We start from the raw sequence: 15,022 nt of genomic DNA, 5'->3' as shown, positions 1-15,022 counted from the left end.
ACTTACATAACAATCAGGAAAACGAAAGTCAAACTATCCACCATGAAATAATAAAGACATTAAACATGTGTGGATTTTAATGAAGATATGGCATCTAAGTTTAAATAACGAATCACAAAGTTTCTAGCTTGTGCACAATATGCAGCATTGCAACAGAAGTATTCTCAGAACATATTAATATGTATGAGAAAAGTATTCTCAAACGTATTGATTAGAAGTCAGGTCTTAGAAGTTAGGCAATTGCTTTTGACATAAAGGTTGCACCAAGCTAGAAAAGTATGTTGGAACTTGGGATCCCTACTAAGAGAGGCTCATTCAGCTTTGTAGAGTTTCCAAACGCCTCGTGAAATTTTCTGTCACCTACTGATTTCTTGCAGACAGTATGATTCAGGCATCTGTTATCAGGAAAGAAAGCATAATACCTAGATTTCATCAAAATCATGAAGAAGTCCGCTTTACCTGTGTTTCCATCATTGGCTTTTGAAAAGGGAAAGAATCATGATTGACACACCACAGGATGTCATTATCTTCATTTTCTGAAGCTGCCATCAGCAGGACCCCTAGCAAGAATAGCAATAGTAAGTCCATATTAGAAGCAATCATCGTGCATTAAATGCAAACTCATTGATTCATTCCTAAGTTAGCAAAACTCAGTCTTTAAGTCATTATCACACAATCTGAACAACTAATATCTCCTAGATTTGTATGTCATATGGTACTTCAAAAGGTCACTTTTAACACCATTTGCCATCTAAAAGGTAAAATAGACTTTTATAGGGATCAAAGTAATAGTGACTGTCACACACAAAAAATAATCTCATTTGAGCCATGTTCCACTGCCTACCTTTGCTATAAAGAGCTCTGTGAACCTTTGCAGGCTTCTCTACATTTGAAGAGGCTGAAAATCCAGGTGGCAAACGGACATGGACCAAGGTTAACATAGAAGGACGAGCTGTTGGATGTTTAAATTGTGACGTACTAAAATACAGTCGGACACCTGAACAAAAGATAAGAAAGGTCACAAACTGTGAAGAGACCATTTATCAGTTTAAGTAGAGTGGAATTAGCATTGCTTTTTTACCTGCATGTGTGATTGCTAGTAGTTGACAGTCTATGGATTCAGAATTTTCAATCACTGCTATTTGAATAATTGGCTTAAATACAGAACGATCAATTGTTCTGAAAAAAATAAAACAAAAAACCCAATACACTTTTAATTCAAAAAACATGCAAATTCTTCAAAATTGTATTGTGAAACTATGGGTCTTAAAAGAAGCCTCTTACATTGTAACTGTCAAGAACATACCTGGCAATGCTCCCTGCAGCAGAAACGATAGCATTTTGTGAAAGAGAAGTAACTCTGGTCATTCCTTGACCATCTTGCCCCAAATCATAAACCTGCAATTCAATAACACAGCTTAGTGATTTATGAATGAATTAATAAATTCAGCCTCACTAAACAAGAAGTCACTCAAGCTGTATTTTTATGTCGTACTCATGCTTCCATAGAATTGAGGCTACTCTTTCCTCAGAAAAGAAGTTTTTCAAATCTTCAGCACGCACATTGCTACAAAAAGATAAACACGAGTAAGGGCCTGACATAGCTACAGAGAATTCTCAGGCATTGAAGTAAACTTACAGAGGTACCTGTACATTATTACACACATGATTAACAGACCAAAGAGTCATAAGAAGTCACATACCTGCAGGACTCCTTTTTCTGAGCGGGTGTACAAGATATTTCGAGAGTTGTCAATGGCAATTTGAACTACAGGATCTGGAGGAAGAGGAAAAAAAGGGAGAAGCAGCAAATCAACACTGGACTTGGGAAAGCAAGTTTAGGACAGAACGTCTATAAAATAATGAATTCTAAGTTCACAAAAACTGCACTTTCATACAAGACTGCTGCTGTAAGTGATTCAAAACAGCAATCAACGTACACAATTGCTAATAAACAAACAACCAAAAAAATCCCAGAGAAAAAAACTGTAATATCAAAATAATTTTTCACTAAACAGTGAAAGAAGGTAAGATTACTCACACATTTTCCATGTTCTTGGTGATGCCACTAAGCACCTATTAATTTTGTGCTGCATACCACTCACCTTAGTTAGAAATGTCAAAGAAATGTCAATTTTTTCAGGCTTTGCTGCTTACATCCTGAACTAAACACACAATCTGTCTCGATTTTACAGAATCACTGGATTGGATGAGACCTTCAAGATCATAGAGTCCAACCCATGCCCTTGAACACCTCAACTAAACCATGGCACCCAGTGCCACATCCAGTCTTTTTTTACACACATCCAGAGGTGGTGACTCCACCACCTCCCTGGGCATTCCAGTACTTTATCACTCTTTCCATAAAAAACTTTTTCCTAATACGCAACCTATATTTCCCTTGGTGCAGCTTAAGACTGTGTCCTCTTGTTCTGTCAGTTGCTGCCTGGAGAAAGAGACCAACCCCCGCCTGACTACAGCCATCTTTCAGGAAGTTGTAGATGGTGATAAGGCCACCCCTGAGTCTTCTTTTCTCCAAGCTAAACACTCTCAGCTCCCTCAGTCATTCCTCACAGGGTTTGTGTTCCAAGCCCCTCACCAGCCTTGTTGCCTCCTTTGGACACGCTCAACCGTCTCAACGTCCTTCCCAAACTGAGGGGCCAGAACTGGACACAGCACTCAGGGTTTGGTCTCACCAGTGCCAAGTACAGGGGGAAAATTACCTCCCTGCTCCTGCTGGCCACACTGCTCCTGATACAGGCCAGGATGCAATTGGCCTTCTTGGCCACCAGGACACATTGCTGGCTCATGTTTAGCTGGCTGTTGACTAGTACCCCCAGGTCTCTTTCTGCCTGGGCACTGTCCAGCCACAGCATCCCCAGCCTGTAACATTGCAGGGGGTTATTGTGGCCACAATGCAGGACTCAGCACTTTGACTTATTAAACTTCAACCGATTGGACTCTGCCCATCCATTCAACCGTTCCAGGTCTCTACGCAGAGTCCTCCTACCTTCCAACAGATCGACACACGTTCCCAGCTTAGAGTCATCTGCAAATTTACTGATACAAGGCTCAATCCCCTCATCCATGTCATCAAGAAAAATATTGAACAGGACCAGCCCCAGCACAGACGCCTGAGGGACACCACTGGTGACTGGCCCCAGGTGGATGCAGCACTGTTCACCACCACTCTCGGGGCCGGCCATCCAGCCAGTTCCTAACCCAGCAAAGAGTGCTCCTGTCCAAGCCAAGGGCTGCCAGTTTTCCCAGGAGTGTGCTGAGGGAGACAGTGTGAAAGGCCTTGCTGAAGTGCAAATAGACAACATTCACAGCCTTTCCTGCATCCACCAGGTGGGTCACCTGGTCATAAAAGGAGACTAGGTTGGTCAAACACCACCTACCCCTCCTAAACTCATGCTGTCTGGGTCTGATACCATGGCCATCCCATAAATGCTGTATGACCACAATATAAACTGCTCTATTACCTTACCAGGTACAGAGGTCAGGCTAACTGGCCTATAATTACCAGGATTCTCCTTCCCACCCTTTCAGTGAATAGGCATCACACTGGCCAGCTTCCAGTTATCTAGAACCTTTATGCAAATCTTCTATAATAATGAATGCAAGTATCATTGACAATAATTAAGTACTCCAAGTAAGCAAAATATTCAGACTGACTTCTTGGTAGCATTATTTAAAAGGTTACATTAAGTTATTGGCTAATAAGAACTTTGATATCAGTACTTACCATCCTCTGAGAATGTGAACTGTAGCAATGAAGGAATAAGAAAAGACAGCGCACTCTTTGAATGATTAATTTTTCTACAGCGCTGGCTAAACCAGCCTGCTTCAGCCTACAATTGAAAAAAAAATACAGCATTGAAAGAAAAAGCAAAATAAAAACCAAACTAGGAGAGAATTAAAAGTCATTCAGAGGACAAGTATGAAAACAAGTAAAGATCTAACTGCAAACTTTGATTTAATTGGACAAGTATGTGTTATTCAATGGAAAGAAAACAGTGATCACTAAAACAAAAATTTAGCATAAAAAAAAGTGTGCAGATAATGCAATTTGAATTTTTAAGGTTGACCAAAACTGCACTGCTATTCCCCACATAAACACTACTTCTTCAAAGAAAATGCATCTATCCTAAGCTGTTGTGCAATCAAGACATGCAACACAACTACAGAAGAAAAGCAACTGCAAACTTGACATGTTTTAGAACTATTATTGCTGAGATCCCACAACAGTGAAACAATGAAAAAAGCCTGTGTGCAAAAACAACAGTCACCTGGTATGCTACTTCATACAAGCAGCCATCTTTTCCTGCCAGGAAGATCCTCCCGTTATCAGTGGATGTGATTGCCAGGATGTAGGTGTTGTCAGTAGGGAGTGAATACAGAGGATCTGGTAGCAGCTGCATTCCTCCAGACATGCTGTCATTGAGTGATCCAGTACCTTCAGTAAACCAAAAAACATAAATCCTCTGTAGTTTTTAAGCTGTTTTAATAAATACTACAGGTCTGTGATAAGAAACATTTCAGAAACCAGGAAAAAACTACAAAAAATTTCATTTATGAAAATATTCTCATTCAGTGTTTGTCCAATGTGAACTGCAGAGTAATAAATCCATTCTATGTAGGTTTCCAAGAAAGGAAACACAATGTTTTTCATTTCTACAGACTGTTCTCTCCCCTAAATCCCACAAAGTCCAAAACACAGGTTTCTACTTGTTTTCTCTTTCACATTGACAAATTATTAAAAAAAAAAAAAAGTAGTATGGTTCTCTCACTTTCACCAAACAATTTTTTCTCTCCATATATATGGCATAAAAGCATGCTATCAGGTTCTCAATTTTTGTGGTTGGAATACAAATGCCAACAAAGTTAATGAACTCTATTCACAGTTTCATGATTCATGTACCTGTCTTCTCTCCACCTCCAACATGCTCTTTAACAGGAGCATCTGTTTCAAAAGTTTTTTTAACATTAAATAGGTGAGAAATAAAACTCAATGCTTCTCAGGGAGTCCATGATCCAGCAAGTGCACACACCATAAAAATTATCTTCCCTGCTTGTAACATGACTTAAAGATTTAAAAACAAGCAAGGCACTCAGCACATGGGGCTTTTCAATTTTTTTGAATGACTACTAATAAAACTGCCATGCGTTTGGTCATTAACACACTGAGAATAGGAGAGAAGAGAGTATTACCTGATTGTATATTAGAACAATGAAGCCCTAAAATCACAATATCCACAGGAGTAGCCAGGACAAGTAAGTGTCGTACATGAGGCTGGAAGATACCTAAATAAAAAAAAAGAAAATTTTAGTTTGCACCCTGCTTCTCTGATTACCACGATGTAAGCAAATAAATCCATTGGAAAGCCACATCAACTGATTAGACTGAACAGTCACATATTAAGTCGAATGATCTCTGGAATTCTAGAATTAGAAAGGAGTATCAGCCAGCAGCTCGACTTTCACTTCATGAAATACAGGACCTTTAAAACAACATTTCTCTTACCAACATACTTCTTTTAAACTCAACTCATTTGCCAATTCAACTTTGACATTACTGTTATCTTAGCAGTAGATACTGAAATAACTGGGAGGGGTAGAAACCAGAATCTCATGGAAATTATTACTTGAATATGTAAATTTATGAAGAGCACAGATGTTAAAGCTTGATGTGGAGAAAAAATGCAAGCTTATCAGTGAAAATAGTTGTTATACTATACATTATTTCTGGCTCATAATTAATTTTTAATGTTTATAAAATCAAAACAAACCCCAGTCTGTGTGTACATATTTACACATAACATAGAATCACTGAGGCTGGAAAAAACCTCCAGGACCACTGAATCCAACCTTGAGACTGAATATCATCATGTCAACTAAACCATAAGCACCAAGTGCCACATCCATGCATTAAATACAAATGCATGTTAATATCTACACCTATATAAAGCCCAAAAACATATTTTGGCTTTTATATTACATTACACTGCATGATTTGTATAAAATACAAATGCATATATACATAAAGACTGAAAAAAATACACAGAAGGTTCAGTACTGTCCAATTCTAATCTCTGTCATAATATTCCTTACCTGCCTTTGGCTTTACTAGGCCCACTGCAAGAATAGTTTCACTGAGGCCATCAAAATAAGCCAGATCTCCTCTGTCAATAAATACACAAAGAACTGCATGAAATTTGTCATATAACATCACATAAAAACAAGGTAAATAAAATCAATGTATATTTAAAAATTATTGATGCTTTTGCAACACTCTGAAGCCATCTACATCTTTCAGTGAAAGCAGGTCACTTGAGTTGCTAGAAGGTCCTACAGTTGATTTTCAATGCAAATCCAACTGCAGCATTTTGTATTTTCAGATTTTGCTAATTCATACAGCCTATTTTGAATTACACAATGCAGCACCTGTAATATGGATTAACCTCAGGAAAAGGAAATCACATGGGATTTTTTTTTCCCCGTGAAAATTATCTGATGCAAAAATTCCCAACTTACTCCCCACTATCTACCACTAACAGCATGCAGTGCTGTTTTCTTTGGGGAATGTATTTCATATGGTCTGACACAATGTAAATGTATAGATAGTAGCTATTCTGAACCTTGGGTGTTTCTTTTAGGAAAAGCAACAACATGTACAAAGCAATTCTTACTACACAAATGCCTACTATGTGGGCAAATAAAGACGCAAACGTGCAAACTATAAACTGATCATTGCCATTTCAATATGTACCGAACTTCTTTTCAGTTTTACACATCTATAAAATAAGCAAGAATGGAGAGTTTCAACTACAATACTTCAAAATATTAATGCCCTATTACTTACCATTGTGGGAATGACTTGTCACTGCACATGCGTCTTAGTACTTACTAAATCTACCAATAAAAGTTAGGCAATTAGAGGGATTTTTATCTACTTTTTCAGCAAAGCCCTTGCATAAGAAGAGCAGTAACTTTAGGTTATTAGATATGTCAGACCCAAAGCAAATTCATTTTCTTTTCTCTCACCTGTGGATGATTTGGCAGCAATATTACTAACTCTTACAGATCATTATACACTTACTACTCAAAAGTTTCAGTAAAACATAAAAGGAATTAAGCAAAATTAAACTGACCAGCACTCCTCCATGCTTCCAGTAAACAACATCCCATGCTCCAGTTGCTTACTTCTGGTACAATACCAACAGAACATCATTAGGAATGCATCCTCTACGTACCCATCCTCATAGTTCCACATAAAGATGTCACTGTCAATGGTCAGCCAAGCTCTGCTTATCTCTGGAAATACTCCCATCATACAATTGCACTGCATATCTGAAGCACTGCTGATGTAAGGATTAAATGCATTTTGGGTAGCAACGGCAAAATCCTCTTCAAAGCATTTTAAGAATATCATTAAAATATAGTATTATACAAACTGCATACTTTTATTCTTCATTAAGAAACCAATTCCAAAAACAACTCTATGCAAATGAGCCTTGTTACCACTTAAAGTGCTATTAAGAGAACCCAAACAACATTGAAGTTTTTTGCTGGGAGTCTGACAAAAAGACTGGGGAAGAAGAATATGGAGAAAAGCTGTTTCTAATATTACTCCTTACACAATCTAGGACATTTATTTACATAAGGATACGTCCAAACTGCTCCACTAGCTCTGGTGGAAGTGGGACTCGGCGGACTGAGCTGATTTCCGGAAGATTGGGTATTGACAGCAAACCTGGTCCTTGTAAAGGATAATCCATATCTGACATACCAGATACAGTAGGGCTACCTGCAAGAACCAAAAAAAAAAAAAAATTAAAAAACAAACAAACAAACAAAAAACCACAAAAAAACCAACAAAAAACCAAAACCAACCAAAAAAAAAAAAAAAAACAAAAAAACAAAACAAAATCAAATGCCTTAATGCTGCAGAGACTTTACACATTAAAGTATCACTACTCACAAGATACATGTGGACAGAGGTTTCTGTAGGAGCAAAACCACAAACAATAAATCTAAATCTCAAATGAACTAAGAGCAAACAGATCTGCAAACAAACTCTTATAACAACTCACCTGGACTCCAGCCTACTCTCTACCCCCTTTTTTCTGTGATACCCTGCAGTGCTTTTTTCATTGTATGGCCAGGCATTCACATGAACAAGCCAGAAGCATATTTCTTCACCTAGAAATGCTGCCTGTACTTCCAGGACCGACTTAAAATACCTATATATATTTTCACTGTTTTATGTGCTGTGTATCCAGGACACTACCAGAGCAGCTACACTGTGGCCATGCCATCACGGCACAACAGAAGGCAGATGCTCTTTGTTTACATCCAGTCACCTCTGGATATACACGACAAGAATGACTCTTCGGAGCCCCCTTTGCCAGTCTGCACTATGAAGAAGGAAATGCTGCCTCCACGTGTTAAGGAGAACAAAACGAATTTTTGGGGGGAGGAAGTACATCTTATACCACAAGCGTGACATAAAGCTGCAGACAAAAAAGAAAGTCAAGCTTAAGAGAGCTTTCCAGGCTGCGTGCAACTTAGGCATGGTGGTGGGCACGTGGCTATCATAAGAGCATTCCGCACGGGACTTCCCAATACGAAGAATGGAAAATTAGAGCCGATTCCATCACCTTTCAGAGGGACAGAAGGCACCTGAAGCCCAGCCCTCCTGCCCTCCTACAGTGCTCACGTCCACAACTCTCACCCGCGCACTGAAGCGGACACCGCACGGCCCCACCCCACCCCGCGGCCGAGATGCCTTCTCACACCCGGCCCCAGCCCCCAAGCAGAGCCCACAGACCGCACGGGTATCCAGCCGGGCCGTGTAGGCCGAGGCCGGCCCGCGGCGGGCCGCGGGGCCGCAAGGGCCCCGAGCGGGCGCTCCTCACTCACCTGGCGCCGGCACCGCCAGCAGCTCCGACAAGTCCGGGTAGCAGCGGTCGTCCTGGATCTGCCGGTCAATGATGCGGCCGGCGATCTCCAGCGCCTCCTGCGCAGCAGGCGCGGCCGTGCTTGTGGCGGCTGGCATCGCGACGGAGGCGACAGCGGCGACAGAAGGACGGCGGCGACACGGCGATGGCGGGGCCGCGCTCTCGCGCCGCTCCACCGCCCGCCCAATCCCGGCAGGCCCCGCGCGGCAGGCTACTTCCGGCGGCGGGAAACGGGAGAGCGGAAGGGAAGGGCTGGGAAGGAACGGCTCGGCACAGGCGGTGGGCGGTGCCTGCGGGGAGGGGAGGGGAGGGGAGGGGAGGGGAGGGGAGGGGAGGGGAGGGGAGGGGAGGGGAGGGGAGGGGAGGGGAGGGGAGGGGAGGGGAGGGGAGGTGGTCGCTGCCAGAGAAGATCAGTGAAAGAGCAGACCAAGAGGGGACCTCAAGAGGATGAACCAGCCTCTGCTCGGTTGAGCAGAGGGGAAGAAGCAGAAACTAATGCACAGGAAGCTCCACCTAAGCATGAGGAGGAACTTCTTTATTGTGCAGTGCCCGAGCACTGGAACAGATTGCCCAGAGAGGCTGTGGCGTCTCCCTCACTGGAGATAACCCAGTTGTTTGGACACAGTCGTGTGTGATGTGCTTTGGGATGGCCCTGCTTAAGCAGGGAGGCCAGACCAGATGACCCACAGTGGTCTCTCCAACCTGACCCATCACAGCTGTGATATGCTCCAACAGGCTGGCTGGCCCTGCATCCTCAGGGCCACCCGAGGGACAGGCGTGGTCTGCTCTGCAGCCCCTCAAAGGCACAGGGTAGCCCCGAGAAGAGCAGTGGGAAGCGCCTCTTTGCCTCTAAGGTGGCCCTGGGCAGCTCCCTACCCGCTCTGCAGGCACAATAGCTCTGGCTGGGCCCCGGTGATAGCCCAGTCAAAGACAAGGTCTAGGATCACACATATATCATATATATGCTGGATCAGTCAAAGGTTGGACCCATCAGTCTCTGAGATCTTTTCCAACATAAATAATTCAGTGGGTATTTTATGCCAGCCTGGGGTACTGTGGAATGGCAGTATAGCTCAGATTGATACAGGCATACAGATTTGGAAAGAAAATCCAAGAGAGACAAGCAGAGGGTTCAGCAAATGCAGCAGTAGTAGTAGTAATTGTTCTCATACAAGAAAATATAAAAATATATCATGCATATAATTTAGATATGTAAGATATATATATGTAATAATTATATATACTAATAGAATATAAGATTTATTATTCTAGTAGGTAGTAATTAACAATATGAATAAATAATAGAATGAAATAAGGGTAATATTATAATCATTAGGGATCTGGAACATCTTGCTTACAAGGATAGCCTGTAAAAACAGGGCCTGTCTCAGTCTGGAGCAGACTGAGAGGGGATTTTATTCATGTATATAAATATATCAAAAGCAGGTGCCAAGAGGACAGTGCCAGATTATTTTCAGTGGTGCCCAGAGATAGGACTGAGGTGCAATGGCCATAAACTAAAACACAAGAAGGTCCAGCTCAACATGAGGATGAACTTCTTTGCATTGAGGGTGGCAGAGCATGGGAACAGAATGCCAGGGAAGTTGTGGAGTCTCCCTCTCTGGAGACACTCGAACCATATCTAAATATGTTCCCATGTAACCTGCTGCAGCCTTGGCAAGGGGCTTGGGCTAGATGACCTCAAGAGGTCTCTCCCAGCCCTAACAATCCAGTGATTCTGTGATTTTGTGTGCATTGCTACAAGCCAAAACCAAGCTTACATCAGGCTCCTCCAGACTGGACCCCTGAAAGATCTGAATACAGGTTTGAGTCAAACTTTGCAGGTTTTTTTTGGTTGTTCATCTGTAACTGGCTGGACAGTAATGATTGCGCAGTTGCCTTGTGAACATTGTACACTTGGCTAATCTTTTGTTTTGAGGAAAAGAGAAGACAATCCCAAAGTGAATGGGCTGGCTGAACAAAAACCACCAGAACTGAAATCAGCAGGACTGAGCAGTAACTGGGGGAAAGTTAATTCCAGGAGTTAGTGATCATGTCCCATTAGCCACCTACTCAAAAGAGATGCCAGACTCAACTAGAAGAGCAGCACCTGCACTAGTAACCACAAGAAACCAGATACACAACCAGCAAATAGAGGTTTGAGTAGTAGTCAATAAAGTTAAGTAATTTGTAACTGATCAATGTTGATACCTTTGTATGTAAAAATGTATAAATAGTGTAAAGCTCTGATTATCAGGAGGCCAGCCTTTTGTGAGTTAACACCCACCTCCCTTCTCTGCACAAGCAAGAATAAAGAAATAGAAATACAGGAATAGAAATGCCTCACTTCAGTGTGCAAATTGCATACTGGGTAACAGGCCCATGTTCAGGACAACATGGGGACTTCCGAGGCATGCACAGTGCCTCTGTTCAGAGCTGAGGTGTAAAAGCAGAGTAAATAGCCTTTGCATGGCACTGGCCTCATGTGGCTGCTGTTTTTCCAGAATCTGGGGTGACACATCAGTGTGACTGTATCAGGTTTTTAACTTAACAAGGCTGAGTTTTTTTTCAAGTGATGTGTCTGCTCTGAACAGCACTGGCATTCGCAAAATGTCACAGGAAATTTTTGGACTGGGAGAAAATTGGGTTTCCAGAGGAGTTTGGTTTGTAAGTGAAGTTTGCTGCCTAGACTGCACTGACTTTCTGCTCCTCAACTGGTCCAGCATCCATTCTGGAAAGCTTCACTTGTGGGAGAGGCACATGGCTCAAGAAAGGAAATCCAGCCTGAGCCTCTGCTTTCCAAATTAAGATTATAAAGTCAAACCTCAAACCCTGCAGGGTTTACATCACTGTTAAGCTTTAACCCCAGCCAGCAACCAAGCCCCAAGCAGCTGCTCATTCACTACCCCACTCCTAAGATCAGGAAAACTTGTGAGTAGAGGTAAAGAGAGTATAATAGGGAAAGTAAAAGCCACACACAAAAGCAAAGCAAAACAAGGAATTAAGTCACCGCTTGCCATGGGCAGAGAGGTGTTTGGTGATCTCCGGCAGAGCAGGATCCCATCATGCATAATGGTTACTTGGGAAGACAAACATTATCACTCCAAATGTTCCCCTCTTCTTCTTCCCCTCAATTTATATACTGAGCATGATGTCACACGGTCTGGAATATCTCTTTGGCCACCTATCCTGACTTTGAGTCAGCTATCCTGGCTGTGTCTCTTCCCAACCTCCTGTGCACCCTAAATTTCCCTTCCAGTGTGGCAGTTTAAGAAGCAGAAAAGGCCTTGGCTCTGTACAAGCACCACCCAGCAACAACAGAAATATCTCTACATTATCATCACTGTGTTCAGCACATAGCCTTGTACTACCCACTGTGAAGATCAACTGTACCCCAGCTGAGACCAGCACAATGGCAAATGAGGACATTCTCTATTTTCTCAAGATTAAGAAGCTAGTGCCTTGTCACTGGCAGAGTTCCCCTGGGCTCAATTTCAGGGTCAGTGCCCTTTAATGTTTTTATAAATTATCTAGTTGCAGGAATTAAGTCTGATTATACTAAACCAGGAGGAGCTGGTGACTCCCTTGATGGTTGTTAAACATGTACTGTTCGTTTGGTTATTATATTGTAAAAGGGGTTAAAAGGGTTAAAATAAGAAATACGGTACTCAACGTACCATATTACACCTAAATAAAGTGTACCACCCCCCCACCCCGCCAGCAAAACGAGCCAGCTTGGACAGAACTGTAATGGGCCAATCAAGCGCCTTAAACCTTCACGCAAATGAAAGCATCCAAACAGAAACCAATCCAGAGGGACAAAGAAAAGCAGGATAAAAAGGGGCATGTGATCCAGGGAAGCTATGCCACTCCACCTGGTACGTCGGGGACATCGCTGCTCAAGAAGCCCCAGCGTCGGCGCTACAGCATCCCCGACGGGAACGCTCCTGCTCGGCCCACGGACCCCCTTGCTATGACCTCGTCCAGCCGAAGGGACGGCCGCATGTCCTCCACGGAGGAACCTTGCGTTGTTATCCGGGGCAAAAGGCCTGAGGCACGTGTGAGGCACAGCGGAGCCGGTAAGTATGACCCATCCACGGCCGGGGGAGGGCCCGAGGGGACGCGGGGCGAGTGTGTGTGTGAGCATGAGCGTGTTTGAGACGGGACCAGCAGCTCAAGCGGCTCAGAGCCCCGAAGTATATGAGGACCTCCTGCTACCAAGATTCTGACTCTCCGCCAGGAGACCATCTGGGAATGGAGGGAAGTCAAAGTTGGAAAATCGAGTGAGGCGCCCCCCCAACCCTCCTTGTTCCGGCACCCGGGCAGGCCTCGTTAAAGCCTGACAATCCGCTGTTCCCCTGGCGGGTTGGGGGCTGTGGAAAAAGGTATTAGTGACCCGCAAACAAGGTATTGTTTCCCGAGCGGGTGGGGAGCCGTGGTGAAAGAGAGTGAGTCACACGCAAATCAGCTTCAGCTTCCCGGGCATGTGGGGAGCTGTGGCGAAGGTTTGAATAACAAAGAGCGTCACAGGTGAACTGACACCAGAGGCGACCAGATTAAGGGCCCTTCCACACCAACTCCTCCTCCAAACTGTCAAGCCACCCCCCCACTTAACACCAGCCTTCTGCTTCTCAAAACTTATCTTTATCCCCTCCAATGATCCCTGCCTCTCCTTCATCTCCTCAGCGAATCTCCATGTCATTTCAACCCCCTCCAACAACCCCACTCCCTTGTATATATCCACCCCTGATGCTTCTTCCCCGCCGCCTCCTACCCCCACTAATCTGCTGCAGGCTCCACCTCTAAGTCAGAATACAACACCCTTCCCTGAGAAAAAAACCTCTGGATATATCTTCCAACCTAACAACTGATCCCTCCCAAAATTACAACAAATAATTAGTGAGCCAGTCAAATTACTTCAGATGCTGGCCCTTACTGTAATACCAGATCAAAAAGTGGTGTAAGGCCAGAGATAAATCCGGACAAGCTGTTTCCTCTAAGGGAAGCTCCACAAGGTGGGGGGGTAGGAGGAATAGGTTTTGTAAATGCACCCCTGACAGCTTCTGAAATAAGGACATTTAAGAAAGAGCTAGTTAGTTTAATAGAAGACCCAACTGGCACAGCACAGCAAATAGATCAGTTCCTGGGTCCCAATATATATACCTGGGGGGAGCTGTATTCTATTATGAACATCCTCTTCTCCCCGGAGGAGATACGCTTTGTAAGGTCAGCAGGGTAAGGATCTGGGAGAAGGAAAATCATATGGGACCCCCGGGTGAGCAAAAACTCCCTGTAGTGGACCCCTCTTCCTGTCTTCCCTTAATCAGGAAAAGGGACGGAGAAATATGCAAGACTACAGGACCCTAATTGTAAGAGGCATAGAAGAATCTACTCAAAAGCAGCGATACCAAACTGGCATTTGATGGGAGTCAAGAAAAGGATGAGGAGTCCCCAGGGGCATGACTAAATCGAATAAAACAAAATTTTTAGCTACATTCCAACATTGATCCTGATGGACCAGAGGGCAAAGTATTATTAAAAGTCTGGTTTGATACCAAAGCTTGGCCTGACATTAGATGGATATTGGAAAAACTGGAAGACTGGCAAGAAAGGGGAAGTAATGACCTGTTGAGGGAAGCTCTGAAAATTTATTTAAGGGGAAATGAGGAGAAGAACAGAACCAAAGCAAAAATTACGGTAGTGGTAGCAAGAGAAAGTGTAGGAATGGGAAAAGGGGAGCCAAGAGGAGGGGCAGAAATTAAAGAGAAACTGGGTAAATGGAAAAGACCACCATTAGATGATGTGTATTGCTGTTACTGTGGTGGAAAAGGGCTTATTAAGTGGTCCTATAAAAATTAGGGCTACCTCCCCCAAATTTCCCCTCCAAACTGTAAAATACATGGACTTCCTTGTCTGGACAATCCAATTGGTGGGACAACTTGTTCACCTGGAACGCTAAATGGTGGAAGAAATTGGCCTTTTTTGTAGGGTGTACGCTAGCAATTGTAATATTACTACCATGTGCAATTCCATGTCTAGTCCGGATAGTAGCCAGCATT

General features: G+C 43.2%; 2 protein-coding genes across 2 annotated transcripts in view; one reads left to right on the top strand and one right to left on the bottom strand.

Annotated features, from left to right (window-relative positions):
• NUP155 (nucleoporin 155) overlaps positions 1–9,170 on the bottom strand; it is a 30,431-nt gene extending 21,261 nt beyond the window's left edge. The window contains exons 1-12 of the mRNA XM_059873796.1: positions 8,926–9,170; positions 7,673–7,810; positions 7,257–7,353; positions 6,115–6,185; positions 5,215–5,307; positions 4,293–4,459; positions 3,749–3,854; positions 1,704–1,777; positions 1,307–1,398; positions 1,082–1,179; positions 845–997; positions 460–560 (exon numbers count right to left, since the gene is read on the bottom strand). Coding sequence (XP_059729779.1) covers positions 460–560; positions 845–997; positions 1,082–1,179; positions 1,307–1,398; positions 1,704–1,777; positions 3,749–3,854; positions 4,293–4,459; positions 5,215–5,307; positions 6,115–6,185; positions 7,257–7,353; positions 7,673–7,810; positions 8,926–9,061 — 1,326 coding nt within the window. The 5' untranslated portion in view covers positions 9,062–9,170. The remainder of the gene's footprint in view (positions 1–459; positions 561–844; positions 998–1,081; positions 1,180–1,306; positions 1,399–1,703; positions 1,778–3,748; positions 3,855–4,292; positions 4,460–5,214; positions 5,308–6,114; positions 6,186–7,256; positions 7,354–7,672; positions 7,811–8,925) is intronic.
• A 3,493-nt stretch (positions 9,171–12,663) lies between these two features.
• WDR70 (WD repeat domain 70) overlaps positions 12,664–15,022 on the top strand; it is a 132,715-nt gene continuing 130,356 nt past the window's right edge. Inside the window, exon 1 of the mRNA XM_059873411.1 lies at positions 12,664–13,042. Coding sequence (XP_059729394.1) covers positions 12,748–13,042 — 295 coding nt within the window. The 5' untranslated portion in view covers positions 12,664–12,747. The remainder of the gene's footprint in view (positions 13,043–15,022) is intronic.

This window comes from Haemorhous mexicanus, chromosome Z, assembly GCF_027477595.1.
Source record: "Haemorhous mexicanus isolate bHaeMex1 chromosome Z, bHaeMex1.pri, whole genome shotgun sequence".
Lineage (NCBI taxonomy): Eukaryota > Metazoa > Chordata > Aves > Passeriformes > Fringillidae > Haemorhous > Haemorhous mexicanus.
This window is presented reverse-complemented; position numbering and strand designations above follow the sequence as displayed.